The sequence below is a fragment of the Manis pentadactyla genome, chromosome 10, assembly GCF_030020395.1.
Source record: "Manis pentadactyla isolate mManPen7 chromosome 10, mManPen7.hap1, whole genome shotgun sequence".
Taxonomy (NCBI): domain Eukaryota; kingdom Metazoa; phylum Chordata; class Mammalia; order Pholidota; family Manidae; genus Manis; species Manis pentadactyla.
The window spans coordinates 123,124,265-123,141,371 of NC_080028.1; the positions used below are offsets into that span (position 1 = coordinate 123,124,265).

Consider the following 17,107-nt stretch of genomic DNA (forward strand, 5'->3'; position numbering starts at 1 on the left):
TTTATTCAAATGACCCCTGGTTGCTTCCTTAGAAAGCCAGTATAGGTCACACGGATGCCCTCCTGACTTACATTCATTTACAAAGATAAGATAACCCTTTGAATTGAAAATTTATTAGTCATCTCTTGCATATGTAGTCATTTAACCACTAAAGCAATTACAGAAGGCTGTCTCTAGCTTTCTAAATGTTAATTATTAACAAAAGGAATGGGTGAAGCCTTCTTAAAAAAATCTGTCTTTTCAGCTAAAGATATCACACTGGTTCAGATGGGGAATTTGTTTGGTGTGGAAAATATGATAAAGTCTTCCAATTTGTAAATAAAATCATTAAGAGAGAAAAATGCTGAAAAAATAATTAACATTTTGTTGTATGTACCAGTTATTGCAATTGTTCAATTAAGCAGAGGACAAGCAAACAGACATATTGGAAAGGAACTGTGTTCAGTGGAGCATTGATTATCAAACTGTGAAAATAACAGAGCTTCTTGCTCAGCAGACCAGGGCAATACATCAACCACTGTGGAATGATCTCAGCACAATTAACAACAGGATTCAGTCTCCGCCCCTCACGGAGGGACAGTTCATGTTCTAATTAGAATTCATAGTCCCATAATCCTCTGAGGGGAGGGGATTCGCCCTCACTATAAAGGGGGACTCACAACAGTGTTAAGAGGGCATCTAACAGAAAGATCACTTGTGGGGACGGTGGGGGTCTGACATTAAAATCATGATTGGGGGGTTATACATTTACACTTGGTTTCCTGGTATAGGGGACAGTGGAGTAGTTGGATAGTAGATGGCTGATTGGCAAAGCTGCAAACGAAGATCTTTTGAAATGTAGACATTGATCTCAATAATTTATTTCTCCCCCTGTCTAACCATAGCTGACTTTCAGAATAAATCTGTCATCAGTAAGACATCTTGACAGAATCACCAATAATTTGGAGCTGGTATTTTTATTTATTTTTCAAGTCTCCCTTAAAAAAGCAGTGTGGAAGGTTAACAAAAGAGATCTTAGCTAGACACCACTGAGTGTTCCAAACACCACGGTCTCTGATTAGGAATGGGGCAAGTCATGAAATGTGTGGCATTATAAAGCCAAAATACCAAGCTCAAGATACAGAATGATGGGAAGGAGGAGAATATAGGTCACCAGATTCCTGGAGACATGCTTTTCATATGCTTGTCTATCTCCTGGGCTTTCATGATGCACCCAGAAAGACACAGCTGTGCAGGGGTGTACATTAAATGTAACAAGGTAGGGAGGGGCTGGAATGGGCTCCCTGATTGTCAGGAGGCATTAGTTGCAACCATCTGAAAGCTTTGAGTGCAAAAGTGTGTGTGCATGTGTGTATTTTTTCTCTCACTCCCAGAATAAAACAAAAAGTTATTGCAAAGATATTAAGTGCCATGTAATTCAATCATGATTTGGTGACTGAATTTGGTCCCACCAAAGATTTATATATAGCACGTTCCCCTTGCAAACCCTTTTCTGTTTGAACTCTGCATGTCTCCCCCAACTTCTGCAGTAGTTTCCCTCAAAGAATGTAGGTAGCAGGTTGGAGAAGTGGACACAGATGCTGCAGTGGAAACAGAAGGAAACTAAAATGAACCTTGCTGACTGTTAGGCGGTATTCAGTGTACGAATGATGTGTGTACACCTGGGATCCTTCTGCACAACAGAGGTGTTCATCTATGAAGCCTTGGGAAGGGGCCATGCTCTAGATAGGGCATATGACTTGGCCGTTTAAGAGAAAATACGTGTGTGTTTCTCTGCAGGACAGATGCACATGGTCGATGCCCTGACTCTTGCCTTTGTGATTTAGGATTTCTTTACAAGCACTCTCTATTCAAGGGCCAAGATCATAGTTTGCTGAAGTCTGGAGCCAGCAGAGATTTTGACCTTGAGCAGTGGGCTCCTTGCTGTTCAGCAGACTTCTTGGTGATGACAGAAATGTTCTGAATCTGCGCTGTCCCTGGTAGCCGCTTGTCCTAGGTCACTACTGAACACTTGAAAGGTGGCCGGTACAAATCACCCGAATTATTTATTTATTTATTAGGAGTCTATTTGAATCTAAATGTAAATAGCCACTCGGGGCTGCTGGCTACAGTCCTGGGCAATCCATTTCTAAGTGATCCCTGAAATATGGCCTATTTGGAGAGACATAAGGATGGGCAACATGGTGCCTCCAGATCTATAGATTGCATTGTCTTCCTTTGCTATTTTTCTCCTGTACAAAATCCATATTAGGGGAATAACAGAGTTGTGTATTAACTCGGTATATGTGTGCATACACTGTAAAATGATCAAAAAAATACAAATTGCTTTAATTTGCCTTTCTAACAGGTGACTCTAATCAATTTTATTGCTCCATATTTTGCAGCTCGCTGAGCATAGCCAGAGCTTCTGCAAGGTTCTATGGTGATGTCGGAAAAAGGAGCGCTCACTCCCATTTGCTGGCACAAAATCGAGTTCATGTTGAAATGGGTCCTTCCAGACCGAACAACAAAAAAAATGTGTCCTTGACAAGGAGATTTTTTTCACCACCAAAAGCAAAGGAAAAGGGATGATAAACACAATGTGAAGTTCTACACTCCCTACTCACAAAACGCACTCATTTCTTCACAGGCTGGGCGGCCAAATATAAATGTGACCTTATATAAAATATAAATTTGAAATGGCCGTTATGAATTTCCCCCTCCTGCCTCTACCGCCACCATGTGGCCAACCAAGATCCACCTCCCATGGTCTGAACCATTTCCTCCATTAGCGAGGCCCTTGGAGGTCGCGGGAAGTCACTGACGAGGACCTTTAATGATGCCAAGGAAGCATTTTCAAGCTTACACTTGGTGGGATATGAATAGAGGCAGGAAAAGGAAGCTTCCAAGACCAAAGAGGTTTGGGAAATGCTATTTTACACAGACTGAGCCTGGTTATTCCATTTGTGGCCTTCCTCAAGCAATATTGATGAGCTTTGTGGATCTCCAAGTCATTTGACAAAGGAAATCACATTTTCCACTTTAGAGCATACTTTTGGATAAGGAGCTCTAATATCCAAATGGTGAATTACTTGGGAAGCGAAGTGAAATGTTTGCGTGCTGGGGGGGCCATGGGGGTGGGTAAGACCATAACCTGTGTGTGTATGTTTCCCTTCAGTGTAAGTGTGCAGCTAAAGGGGTTATGATAAGCTCCATCATGGGGCCCTTCTCCTTCTGCGAGTACCCAAGGATCTCACTTGGTGTAAAACAAAGGGACTGTGTGTGTGTGTGTGTGTGTGTGTGTGTATAATATGTGTACATATATATGGGTATACACACACACACATATATATGTAACTCAACATTGTATTCACTAAGTAACATTTACATGAGTATTTGCAGAATGAAACATGTAACTGTAATAATTACTCCCTAATTAATGCAGCTGGTTTTGAAGTGTGGCAAGAGAAGTCCAGTTTTTTCAGAATGTGAAAATAAAAGTTGATCTCGGGAATTCTAATTATTTGGTTCTCTCCTAGATCCAAGAACCGTATTAGATTTATTAAAACTTGATTAATTCTCACAGTAAAAAGAAAAAGTACTTTCGCAATGGACTTAAAAGCAGACAAAAATGGGACTGCAGGTCACAGGGAAACCCATGTGATAAGCCCTCCAACCCCCACTGAGATTCTTAGTCGTACACTTTTATTTCATTTTATTTGGCAGCTTTAAGGTTGGTTATAGACCAGATTTGGAGACTCAGCCAGCTACACTCTGATGGATGTGTTGGGTCTTTTTTCTTCCTACAAACCTATTCATTTGGGAGTTATTTCAGCAGTGAGAAATAGGTCTGAGAGCTACTGCAATAGGTGGAAATAAGTTGATAAGAAGCTATAACGAAACTAGTGCAAGCTATGTTAACTATGCTGACCCTCAGTGCTGGGAAAATAAGAGGTTTTTCATTCAGATGACTCTAGAAATCTCCTAAGAAATTACCCAGACAACTGGTTTAATGCAACCCCTGGAATTCTTCCCATTGATTTTACACTCCTTGAGCCCTGATACATTTTAAGCTAAGAAATTTGTAGTCAAGCCAGACCTTCATTGTGATACACTCATGACCTGGCAAACAGGGGATATTTGGGGCTGAGCATCATGATTCTAGAAGAATTGACATCAAAACTGGAAAATTCAGTTAAGTGTTTCCTCCTTCTATGTTAGAAAACATCTTCCCTCCCCGGAATTGTCTTGTTAGTAGGATTTCACAGCAAACCCCAGTCATAGAGATGAGTTTTTCCACCAGCCGGGATTTCATACCTGCAGCAATTTATTGCCATACACAGGCTCTTGATACACTACTCTATAAGGAAACAGAAATGTAATGTTTTCAATGCAAAAACGAAATAAATAAAAGAAAAATCCATTAAGTCAGACAGCAATTCCAGAGCAATTCATTTACAAGTTTGCTTCTCTTACTTCATTAAGACCTGAGATTGACCCATTCGACCAGAAATAGGAACCAGGAATTGCCAAATAATTTTAGCAGCGAGTCTCTGTGACTTACAGTATCAAGAAGGTGGGGGTGGGGATCAAACCACATTCAATGTATTTGTGTTCATTTTTACCCTGTGTTTATTTTTAAAGAAGATAAAAAGATACTTTCATGGCTTCTCACTCTTCCAAGAATATTCCAGTCGTGCAAGTTAATGATTACAAATTTCCCTCTTGATCTCATGATTTGAATTCTCTGGAATACCTGAGGATTTGACTTTGATGCCTAATTACTGAGGCAGGTAAGGTGACAGCACAGAAGCAACCGCGAGTGTAGCAGTGGGTTTGTTTTTAAAATTTAATTCCAACTCACAACAGAGAACACAATCGCATTTCATCAATTGATCAGTCGCCTTGAAGCTACCAAAGCTATTTTCACATATGACTGGGAAAACTGTGTGTGAGGGGCGACCTGCGCCAAAGAAAGCTGCTCTTTATGTGTAATGAATATGATATCACTTCATTCAAACTCAACACTGACAAGACCTCCATAAAACCCTCGGACAGAATGGGAAGCAATTTTCGGATGCTTCCAGTGGAGATCTTAATCCCCAGCGGCCAGCTCTCCCATCTGCCCTCCATTATTCTCTCACATCCCCCTGTGCTTTTTCTTTTCACACATTCCTCAACATTTGGCCAATGAGGGCAACGATGTCCTTCTGTGCGCTCAGCGCTGAAGCGTTGAACTCTGTAGCCACATGGACTTAAACTGCAGTGTCAGGGAACAGTTTTGGACAAATTACTTCATCTCATTTTTGAAAAAAAAGTTATCCCCCTCTGAAAAACATAAGTGGAGGTCGTGCGTGATGAGAGTCCTTTCAGGGCTGTGCGTAGGAGGGCATCAGGCGACGTATACCCTGTGTGTCACCCACAAGCTGTTTAACTTGTCGGTGGGCCATCACCCCGTGACAACAGGCCAGCCCAACGCTGATCCCTAGCTGGCTCCTGCTGACAGCGGGGCCCCAGGGATAAGGCCTTGGGATTTTATTTGGAGAAGTTACACTTTCTAGGCCTACATGTTAACATCAGTGACATGAGGACACCTCTTTGTTTTAAGATCCATGAATGGCAAGGTAACAAGAATTCAGAAATAACTGTGGTTAGCCATGGTTTCGACCAGAAATTTGTTATAGCAGGATTTAGGAACGATGTAAAAATGCACTAGAATCTCATTGAGATGTATTTGCTAGGTAGCCTCATGGTTGCACTGACTAGAAAGCTTAGGGTTTCCTAACCAAAGGGAACATGGTAAACATGTATATTGTATATCAGTTCCCTGTCTGTCTGTCTTTCTGTCCGTCTCTCTCTTTGTCTCTCTCTCACTCTCTCTCTCCCCTCTCCCTGTCTTCTCTTCCCTTCTTCCCACTGCCCTGAACTCCACCATCCTATTCTACTTTCCACTGATGGCTAGCAAATTCCTTTTTTTAATAGCTCTACTAAAATTTCCTTCTTTTCATTTTCAATAGTTATCTTTTGATCACAGGCCGCACCCTTTGACATGTCCCTGAGTGGGTGAAAACACATGTCCTGGCTCCATTCAGTGAAGCAACACTTGTATTCAGCTCCTTGGTTAATTCCGGCCTTATGAGATTGATAGCTTCACCCCTAAACATAATGGATAACTTTGTAGGTCCAGGGAACTTTCAGTTTGTCAAAACCACATACTATTCTTTCTTTCTTTAACTTGATCACTTTTTAATTAAAATGGATGTATTGAAGGGAGCTCCACTAAGCAGTGATAATGATCTTGTAGATTTGATATGCTGGTTGCATAAACTAAATTCCTGTCTTTTGAAATGAAAGTGTGTGTGTGTGTGTGTGTGTGTGTGTGTGTGTGTGTGTGTGTGTCCACAGTGGAAGGGACCCAGGTAATGACCTTGCACACCCTCCTTTCTGACTCAGAATCCTCTCCAGTGCATGGCCATCCAGCATGTCCTCTGCAGCTAGGCTCAGTTCCTGACCAGATTGCTTTCTCTTTGTGCTCAGATCAAACGAGCTTCCCTGGGTTTTGCCTTACCTCCTGGCACAGGGCATCTCCTAACAAGTCTGCCCACGCCCCCCACCATTCCAGGGCATCTATGATCATCTCGCCCCCACTCCACCATCCTGTCCTCTCTGACAAGTTAAGGAAGGAGCTGCTTCTAGGTAAGGGGTAGGGCTTGCCATTTGCAGGGATCCTGTGGGTCCTGCAGGTCTCTTAAAATCCCATCATGTGGGAGGGATGGAAAGACCTTGGACAATAGAAAGGAGAAGGGGAGGGAGACGTGCGGGGCACAGAGAATGGCTGTGGTGGCTCTGGCGTCCGTGGTGTTAGAGTCACGACTAGGTTTTCAGACACGGTGTCAGGGTGGGGTGCGACCGGAGTAGGAGGAGATGGGAGTGGCTTCCAGCCGCCTTCCTTAGGCGGCTCCAAAGCCAGAAGCTCACCACTCTGCCCAATAAAATAGAAATAAGAGCTCCAAACCTATTACAGGTAGCCAGTGTGTCTAACACGTGTTGTAGGTCCTGTCAGGATTGCCCTAAACCTATGCATTGTGCACTGTTTTTAATGAGATTAAAGGAGCACGTCAGAAGCTTCCTTTAAATAAAATAGAACCTTCTATGCTTTTCTATGAACCTAGTTAATCATCATTTCTTGAAAAAATGGGGCATTTGGGGACATTTCTACTCATCAGAACATACCAGTATCTCAACTGAGGTAGGGATGGCAGCTTTAAAAAGTATATTCAGGATGATAATATACTGCTAGGTAAGGTGAAGCCTGCTCTGTAAACTTTGGGGTCCAGGAAACTCACATTCTTTTCTTTCAATCAACTTAAGGCTATCTATGAGCCCTCGTGTTGCTCCCTTAATGGGTCAGTCTAATTCACCCGTCCTCCCCATGGACAACCCCCCCCCAGAGGCAATATTCCAAGTGGCCATTTTGCAGAGCAGGGTATTCGGGCAGGTGTGAAAGGCCAAGCCACTTTCTTGGAAAGACGACTGAAGCATGTGCTGGGTACGCAGAGCTCTAAGCTCCTATTTCAGGAAGTTTTCCTGTTGCCTGCTTGCCTTTGGGACTGGCCCCTGAAAAATTTTATTGTTATTATAATAGCAACAGTGGGATAATGATATAAAAATTTTTTTGGCTTGAAAAGGGCAAGAGAAACAGTTTTCTAAACCTAGACCCTAGGAAACTCAGGGCTTGAGGCAATGCTCTCTGGTGTCTTAACTCCCTTCGTCTGCACCGATTGCAGACACCTGCAGGGGGGCTGTACTGATGGGTGCAGGGCTCCACCCAGATATGAATGTGTGGGGAACAAAAGCTCCTAAAGGAACTTAAAGCACACAGGGCCTTTCCTTCAGCAGTCCTCCCTGAATGGAATTTCCCTTTCCGCTTTGGTCTGGATGCTGGTGAATCTGTTCTCCTCTGAGTCCCTCTGTATACGGCATTTGCCGCATTCTCGTGGATTTTCACTTGTGGCCTCTAAGGCCCAACCCGTGCAGACCCTCTGTCATGACTCTAACCGGTCCATTCATTCTCTTTACTTCTGGATGCTACAATCCCTGCCTTCAGGCAGCTTTCACTTCTTGCTAATCAAAAATCCAGGAAGCAAGGAAAAGACACCGATTCGAAATATCCGTCAGTCAGCACAAACTAATAATTCAAGAAACTGGTTGTCCTTGAACCAATGAAGAAACTCAGGTACAGAGAGGTGGACACCCAGTCAATGATGGCTAATATGCTATTTTGGTTTTTTAGCGAAACTTAGTGACATGTACTTTTTTCTCCCTTAGAGGGGGTGATGATGGAGATCGTTTTTATGGTAGAGTTTTAAAAAATGTCTCCATCCTTTCTGTACTCCCATCCATTTCTCACATTAAAAAAAAAAAACCCTAAACATAGGCTGACTGTAGTCCTAGCTCCCTGCACGTTCGTACTTATTCCGGAGGCTACAGTTGGGGCATGTCTGGGTTCGTGAGGCATCTGAGGACGTGGATGGACACCAGCCTCCTCTGTGTTTATAATGGTGTGCACTGGAAGTCTGGGAAAGAGGCCTTAAGAAGGAGCGGGTTATGCTACGCAGAAAAGGAAATTGGCTGTTCACGGGGTGAAAAAAGGACTTGTAGGTGTTCACTCATTTCATTAGGAAAAAAAAAAACTAGCCCACAGACTGTAAGAAATGTACTTGGTGCAATGATAAGAGAGCTTGACTGAGTTCATCATTGACGGAAATGAATACTATGTATCAATATTAGAATTACGTGAAATTCAAAAGGAAGAAAATTAAATAGATGATGTCTTTTCCATTTTCTAGTAAATGACATCAATTTGATCAGAAATATGGTTGTACTTTTGTGTGCTCTAGCCTATGAAACAATAATGTGACACCATGGAACTCATTTGAGGTCACGAGTAATAAAAAAGTATGCGGTTTAGAAAATACCCCCAGTCCCACCTGTTTATTTTAAACTGTGTTTATTCCAAGTCATTTTTATAGCATTGCTGCTAATATCATAACGTGGGAGAGTAACGACCTGTAGATCGATGTAAATACATTTAATTATGGTCCCTACGAGATGGTCCCTAATGAGAAACATCCTCTTCTTTTCTAAAAGTGGAAAGCTTGATGAAGTAGTACTATTTAACAAATGATTCTACATTTAACAAACAGTTCTAAGTTGGATCACAGTTTTGAGGAAATGGAGGGAATAAGAGGTTGGAGATAATAATAATTTAATGATCGATTGGCATACATTTTGTTAGGAGACGTTTCTTGCTAAAATCTTGCTAAAAGGAGGTGTTTTTTTGCTTCCAATCACCCATGGAGGGTGGGGGAGAGACAGAGACATAGAGAGAGCCAGTGTGTGTGTGTGTCTGTCTTTCTAGGGGTGTTGTCATAAACAAATGTACTTACAAGAAAACATCGACAAATTCAGCCATGAAAATATCTTTTAACCCTCTACAGCTGGTTACAGCAGCTGGTATCCTAAATATTATACAGAAAACACATAGACAATACTGAGAACTTTGGAGAGAATTCTTTGGGGGGGTGGGATGTGTTTGGTGGGGGGGGCTTCTTTAATTTGACATCAGAGAAATGCCGTCTTTTTTTGCGGGGGTGGGGCTGCATGTCTCCTGAAGCTAAGGAGTGAAGGCCACTCACTCTGCAGCTCGTGATGGCCGTGACCCCTGGACTCTCTCCCACAGACCAGAAAGAGGTCATGGACAGCTCCAAGGAGAGAAATTCGCAGCAAACTTGTAAAAAGAATGACTCTGGGAGGAAACAAGGATGGCATGCACGTTCATGAATACTTACATAAATGTCTGCACCATAAAATCCATCCTGGTAAACAACACTGCGAGGGCGCACACACAAAGAAAAACATCCATATTAGTGCATTTCCCCATGCACACACACCAACCCCCACACTGGCCAAGTTAGTCTGGTCACAGGAGCCGAAACACAGGAGCCGAGGAGAGTTTTCACATTGGTTAAGGAGTTTGGAGCAACAGCCGTCAATCAGACTGAGAGAACTGGGCTGGTGTCCGGGCGCGGCCCAGCATCAGGACATGGTGGCGTGCCAGGCACCAGATGCCCCACTCTTTCAGGAGTGGGTACAGAAACGCAAAGAGGAATGAGGTTTAAGTGGCCCAGACAGACAGCAGGGTTGGAGTTTACATTCAGTCAAACCACATTGCTCCCCTGCCAGAAAAGAAAAAAAACAATCACCTGCTTAAAATACATGATTGATAAGGGTGGGGAGCCCAGATTACTGCATTTTCCATTGGGTGTTGGGTGAACAGCCTCAGGAGTGCTGGGCAATGATTCCAGACATTTTCTTCTATATTGTTTCACACTATAATGTTATGTTTGGTAATTCCATGTGCCCGTCTTTAACAGTACATATAGGCAAGTATATCCAATTATACATGTGTATGAACACGTGCATGTGTGTATGTGTGTGCACTTTGTGTGTGTATGCAAATGGATGTGTGTGTCAGTGTGTATATATCAGTGCATGTGTAAGCCATGCCCGTGTAAGTGTGTGCATGCTTGTGTATATGATATGTATGGTAGTGCTTGCATATCTGTGTACATGTGTGTGTTCATATGTATGTATGTGTGCACATGTGTGTATTTCACATGGATCATATTCAGACTCGGCAAAGCCCCACATTATGACTGAACAAGCCTGGCCTCAAACTGCCTTCTGATCACTGTTCATATAGACATCCCAAAGAGAAGGGACTTCCTAGGAGGGGAATAGAAGGGTCCTGGATTTCTCCAGAAGTTTCTTGGTTTACCTTGAATGAAACAGCCAGGAAGAGAAGCTCACAGCTATGTGATCTCAGGAAACTGACTTAAAATTTCTAAGCATGAAAGTGGGTTTAATGAGGATCATATGCAGCCTGCACCCCTCACAGGCTTCTGTGAGGATCCCTGGACATCCTGACTACAGAAGCACGTGTTTCTAAGGGCACATTTTCCAAAGGATGGTAGTTGGGATTAATGACCTTCCCTGCTGTCTCCCCATGGAGTTTATAGATGATTCATGATTCTGGCAAATGACCCATGAGCCCCACCGTCGAATGGAACTTGGGTTCTAACAGAAGCGCAGCTATGATCGCCACAGGGATGCTGGCAGGTCTCAGTAGTGGAACCCACGCATAAGCCAAGCATACGGAGCCATGGGAAGGCACTTCACAACACACACACACACGCGCACACACGCGGTGACACTGGCTTGCTGGAGAACACCACAGTGTGCCTCTCAGAGCTTTTCAGAGTGGATCGGCTGAACCCCAAGGACCATTATCCTTAAGAATGTGGCCGGGATTTCACCCACTAAGGAGGTTGGCAGGAGCCACTCTCAGCTGTTTTCATTGTGATCCGAGGGGGCTACAGTTCAAGAGAACACTTGTCAAGCAGCGTAAAGCCCTGATCCACTACGCTCAGCTATAGGCTCTGAATTCTCTTTCAGCATTTCCAACATAAAAATATGGTGTCCCTTGGGGGTCAGAAGGTGGGGCCAGCCCCTGCCGACAGGCCTTGCCAACAGCTCTGATGAAACAGGGGAGAGGAACACATACTTGTTTGGGCCCAGACCCACAGAGCCGATCATTTGGGGTATCAGAAGAGCTTCCGCCGGGTTCCTGCACGTCATGATGCCTCTGCACGTCACTTCCTTGGGCTGGGAAGGCCCTTTCTCCCAGCGTCCTCATCCAGAAGCAGATAGCCATTCAAGAGCCAAGTCAGATGGGAACCACATGGGACCCTGGGTCACAGCCTCACCAACCAGCAGCATGTGCCCTTGGACTAATATCTAGGCTACCCGAGCTTCACTTACAACAGGGAAAGAGGTTAGTAAGTGCCCACGGCAGGGGAGGATTCAGTGAGATAATGTGTGCCAAGTGCTGCATACTGCAGCCCTAACAGAACGTCGCTGTCTCTATGTGCTTTAGCTAACGTCCACCCGAAGCAGTTTCTCTCCCTCCTGGAAATGCCTACATCACTTTTCTCCAACCTTCCCTTGGGTCGCTCACTACCACCCAGCTCATACTAAAAGTATCTGTGTGTCTGCCTCATTTGGCCTCGGAAGTTGCATGGATTGCTCCCCTCATGTCTAACCCATTACTTCTCACCTAGAAGATGTACAACCCCTATTGGGTGAATACTGCCCCTGTTTTAAAGGGGAGGTGGGCACTAGTTGGGGACAGAAGGTGACACAGAGCAGGATTCCGTAATGGCTTAGGAGGAGGGGAGGGGGAATGAGGTTCAAAAATGGGGCTTTGAATCAGGAGACCTGGGCCAGAGGCTAGATGGGAGGTGATCCAGGCATGCACAAAATATTGAAATTTTAACCAAGTGTTAATATATATTTAAAGATGGGAAGCAATGCCTTTTTCTAAATATTTATAGTGGTCCGTGTCTGCTCTTCTGAGAATAATGGAGAGAAAAGCAGAGCTTACAGCTTGGGGGGCTGTTCCAATGGGCACAAGGTGGGACCAGCAGTGACTGAGGCTGAGCTCTGGCTGGGAAAGCGGCCCCTTCTTTCACCAGGACAAGCTCCCACGTGCTGCCAGCTGCCTGCCTTCATGTCACGCCTGCCGGCACCACAGCTTCCAGCAGCGAGATGACAGCAGGCGCTGATGTTTACCTTTGTTCGGTACAGGTGAGCCGGTTGCCACGCATTGCCCTCCACCGGGGGCCGTGGAAAATTACGTTGGGACTCAGACATCCCACATTATGAGACGGATAACCAGCGTGAAAATGTGATCTAGTGTCCTCCTCTTGACAAGCTCCAATTGAGTGATGGGTGCCATTGCTCTGCTATGGAAATGCTCACTCTACTCCAACCATTATACCAGCAGGCCGAGGCCACCCCCAGCCCTGCCCGCGGGGTGCTTACAGGAAGCGGGGGGCGGAGTCACAAAGCCACGTGCGTAAATGTGAGGCTGCAGCTGTGATGTGTGTGGCGGCGAGAGGAAGCAAGGGGCTCTGAACGGGTCATGGAAGGAGCAGGAGCGTGCAGCAGAGCCTGAGGGCACCTCAGCAAGTGCCCTGGGCATCTCTGAGCCTCAGCCAGATAGAGAGGCAGGTAGGAACAGCCCGGGCTAGCCTCAGTGTCTAGAGGGTCCCGGGCTCTTTGCAGGGCCTGCAGGAAGGTCAACATTTTGAGCCTGGCGGGGTCCAGAGGCCCAGGAAAAACTAGTGGCCTCCCGAGAAAGGGAAGTGAGGATCCCAGATGCTATTACGAACCATCCCAGGCAGGGACTGCTTGTGCCCAAAGAATGCAGCACCAGCACGCGCTGGAGAGAAATGAATGAGAGGGAAAGTGATCTACTCTGCTGAGAACTCTGACAGCCAAGGGGCCGACAGGGCTGTGCCCCCCTTTGGGCCATCAGCTTCACCGAATGCTGTGTTTTCCCCTCAACTGCTGGTAACAGCACAGTACAAACACCCTTCTCCCCCTTATACAGCGAGGCCCATGCATCAGCCCCTAGTCCTTACCCTGCTGAATCCGCACGATTCCTCTATGAGTTGGATACTATTATCGCTTCTTTAGACATAAAGAAGCTAAAATGAAGAATGCTAAGTACTGAGAAAGCCACGATTCTAGCCCACGTAGTCATGGCTCCACAGCCCTGACTTTGAACTGCTAAGGCAGGCAGCAGTGGTCAGATGTCAGGGCACATCTGAGTCACACGAGGGCTTGTCACAACGTGGATGGCCGGGCCCCACACCCGACCCAGAGGTTCTGAATCAATAGGACTGGACAGAGGTCTAAGAACTTGTATTTTTCAGTAGCAGGTGATGCAGATGCTGCTGGTCCAAGGATTAATAGACTCATTGCTCTATGGAACACCAGCCTCCACACATTGTTTTACTTTACACGTGAGACAACCGTGAAGGTCAGCCTCTTAGGTCCCCTCTAAGCAGGAGCTGGTTGTTGGAAAGCTCTTACAAAGTCTCATGTTGGTTTCCAAGAATGTATCCAAACACTTTTTAAAGCCCTGTGAAACAGGTGCACTTAAAATCTCAGATACGTAGGCAGAAAAGGGCAGGGTCAAAGTCTAGTATGCATCTATAGATAAATGAACCACAGCCCAGCTCTACGAGAAGGGAGTCGCCAGCATGCATTGAACAGGTGCAGCCCAATTTTAATGCAGAGGCGGTCTGTGTGGCCGTGCAAAGGTAATTGTATTGCTTGTCAGTCACTTTGGGACTGCAATATGCATTTGCAAGAACATAATGCAAATGCGCATCTCATTTTCTTACAAAGGTAATAACAGCAGTTAAATATTTGGGTGAATGCAAGCAGGGAATGATTGCACTATAGCAAATCACTTTACTTTTTTAAAAAAAAGGAAAGAAAGAAAATATATAGGATGCCCAAACTATACAATCTGTTTGTGTAATATAATACATCCCAACCACAAGTATATTGTTGAAGGAAAGGTTATTTAAAACTGTTCTACATTACTGCCCCTTCCAACTGGAAAAGAAATTAAATTTTTAATGAGTTCAAATCTAGCTGTTTTTGAATAAATATCAGCTGGGTCCATGAATTCCCTGACACTTGTATGGAATTCTGTGTGTGTGTGTGTGTGTGTACACCTACATTTTTTTAGGGAAAACACATTTTAAATTAGACTATCAAATGCACCTGTGACATTCCACTGTCCCCTCTCCTAAAAAAAAATTTTAAGAACCACCAATTTATGGTGCTCATCTATAAATGCACTCAAGAGAATTTTTTTTTTAATCCGAGTGGTTACATTTTAAGACTGGATTCGGATTTGAGCAAGAATTCACATGAAAAATGAACACAAACATACAGATAATTCTGGAAAGTATTCCAAGAATGAGTGACGATTACTTTAGTTCCTAATGTTTCTATTAAATGATGAAATTTCTAAGCATCAGATAATACAGTCTGAGGATTAAATATTTAAAAATTGAATCAAAGAGCATGGTTGATTTATAGACAAAAGGTAAGTACATAGAGTGCTAGAGGCTGTAGTCAGAGGCTATTTTAGGACCTAACCCGGAAGTATTCCCAAAGGATCTGTGTGTGGGTTTCATTCTTGCACTGGCCAATTTAAAGAAAACTTTTCTCCGGGGATACTAATCCTACCTTTTCTCTACACAAAGTATCACAGAGTCTCCTCAAACACTTCTCAAGGTAACTCTGAGAAGTTCTACAAAAATTTGTTATAATGAATTACCTGAGAAAGTACAGAATACCTTCCTCAAAGATACCCCAGGAAACCAAGACTGAAACCCTATAGAAGATGCTGGATGCTTAATTTAGAATAATAATAAATTTAAAAAATCTCCTCCGGTGCTCCATTATAGCCCCTTGCTGTACCCCCCATGCAATATGCACGGGGCGTAGCAGGCACTTGGTAAATAGCTGTTTAATGATTAATTGACTCCTTAATTAAGAACAAGAACTTGGTGAGGCCAATCTCATGGGGTTCCTTTGGGAAGGGGACTGGGATTTTATGCCATCTTCTAAAATCAGATTTCGTACTGAGTCCGAGGGGGCACGTCTCCAGTTCTCCCACCTGGCATCTCCATGCACAGATCGCCAGTCTGCAAGTCTATTGGATGGCAGTTACTCAGTGGGTAATTTCTCCCGCATGTGAGTCCTAGGAAGACAGACTGGACATTGTGGGTTCTCTACTGAAACTGACTCCAGGATCAAATGTAAGAACCATCAAAGACCTGGCCCACAGCTCCTTCTGAAACCATTCACTAGTTGGTATTTTATCTGTGAGCTAAATATCCCAGGAACTGCTAAGATGCCTCTCTCCAAAGCCATCCCTGGACCTGTGGGCAACGGAGGTCTGTGATCTGCAGATAACTCCCAGCAAAGGGGTAAGGGATGCACAGAGGGTAAGAGAGAATTTGCCTGGATACTTGGCACGAGCCAAAGGAGACCTCAGGAAAGAGAGGAGTATGGGCTGCCATTAGGTCAAAAACTGCACCAGCCTGGACAGTTGCTAGAGCTCACTACACACGTGTCATGAGACGGAGCTTACAAAGGTGCAACTTCATACGGTCTCCTCCTTTCATCCTCTTGTCAGCTGACAATCAGGAGGGAGTTGGCTGGCTCCGTCTAGGGTTTTCCACGCTTTCCTACGGTCCCTCCGTGATCCAAGCAGAGCCCTCACTGCCCTCCCAACTAGAGGGAATGATCATGTATCATTGTCTCACGAAGTTTCTAGTTAGCCGTGTGAGTAAGAAGGGCACGGGGCCTCTCCAAAGCCTATGCTCTACTTGCTGGGGGAGGTTACAGACAATATCAGGATGTGGAGGGGAAAAGGGAAAACGAGACCAGTGAGAGGAGATGGAAGAATTTAGGGCCACCCTTGGTGAATCCTTCTGTCGGACGGTGTTTGTGTTGGATAGCTCCGTGGGTCACCCAAGGCTCCACAAAAGTAGCCATGGAGGTTCCACTGCACTTTCAATCTCTCAGGAAAAAAAAAAATAGGCACACCTTCACAGGCATAGGATGAATGACACATTTTTTGTTTGGAATTTTAGTAACAAAGCCTATTCATATTAGAGACTTCATGAAGAATGGAGGTTTACTTGGCCACGGCCCATGCGGGAAATAAATTCCTCCTTAATAAATGCAGCTTGAGAGGTGATGGCTTAGAAAAGACGGGAGTCGCTGCATGTGAGGGAGAATCACAGAATGTCATCACGCGGCAACTTAGGAGATGACCGGACTTAGATGTATCCTCTATCTCTTTTCTTCTGGAAAGCCCTCTCTGAACACCCAAGCCAAGCTAGGGGCCCTTCCGTGGTGCTCACACAACACCCTACTTATCACTCATGACATTTACTGGAATCCTTCACTTCTGTGGTAGCAGAAGACCCCCCGAAGGTGCCAGTGGCCTCAGTGGCCTTTGTGCAAACAGTGTGGGAAGCTGAGAAAAGGGCTGTTGAGCTGAACTGGACTAGAGTAAAGACATTAATCAAATCTATAGATCTTCCTCCCAACGACTTTGGAGGCAGTTACAGGAAATCCGCCCTATCTCCTGGCCCACCCGAATCCTGATAATGCCACTTCCTGGAAA

General features: G+C 44.6%; 1 protein-coding gene across 36 annotated transcripts in view; it reads right to left on the reverse strand.

Annotated features, from left to right (window-relative positions):
- RBFOX1 (RNA binding fox-1 homolog 1) overlaps positions 1–17,107 on the reverse strand; it is a 1,882,478-nt gene that overhangs the window by 37,862 nt on the left and 1,827,509 nt on the right. For 20 of the 36 annotated variants that reach the window (XM_057487615.1, XM_057487611.1, XM_057487613.1 and 17 more), the window contains one exon: positions 9,831–9,870. The exons of 5 other annotated variants lie outside the window; for them this stretch is intronic. In XM_057487615.1, coding sequence (XP_057343598.1) covers positions 9,831–9,870 — 40 coding nt within the window. Of the gene's footprint in view, positions 1–4,296; positions 4,340–9,830; positions 9,871–17,107 lie in introns of all 36 variants that reach the window. 11 more of the 36 variants (XR_008992289.1, XM_057487606.1, XM_057487609.1 and 8 more) reach the window with 1 other exon arrangement.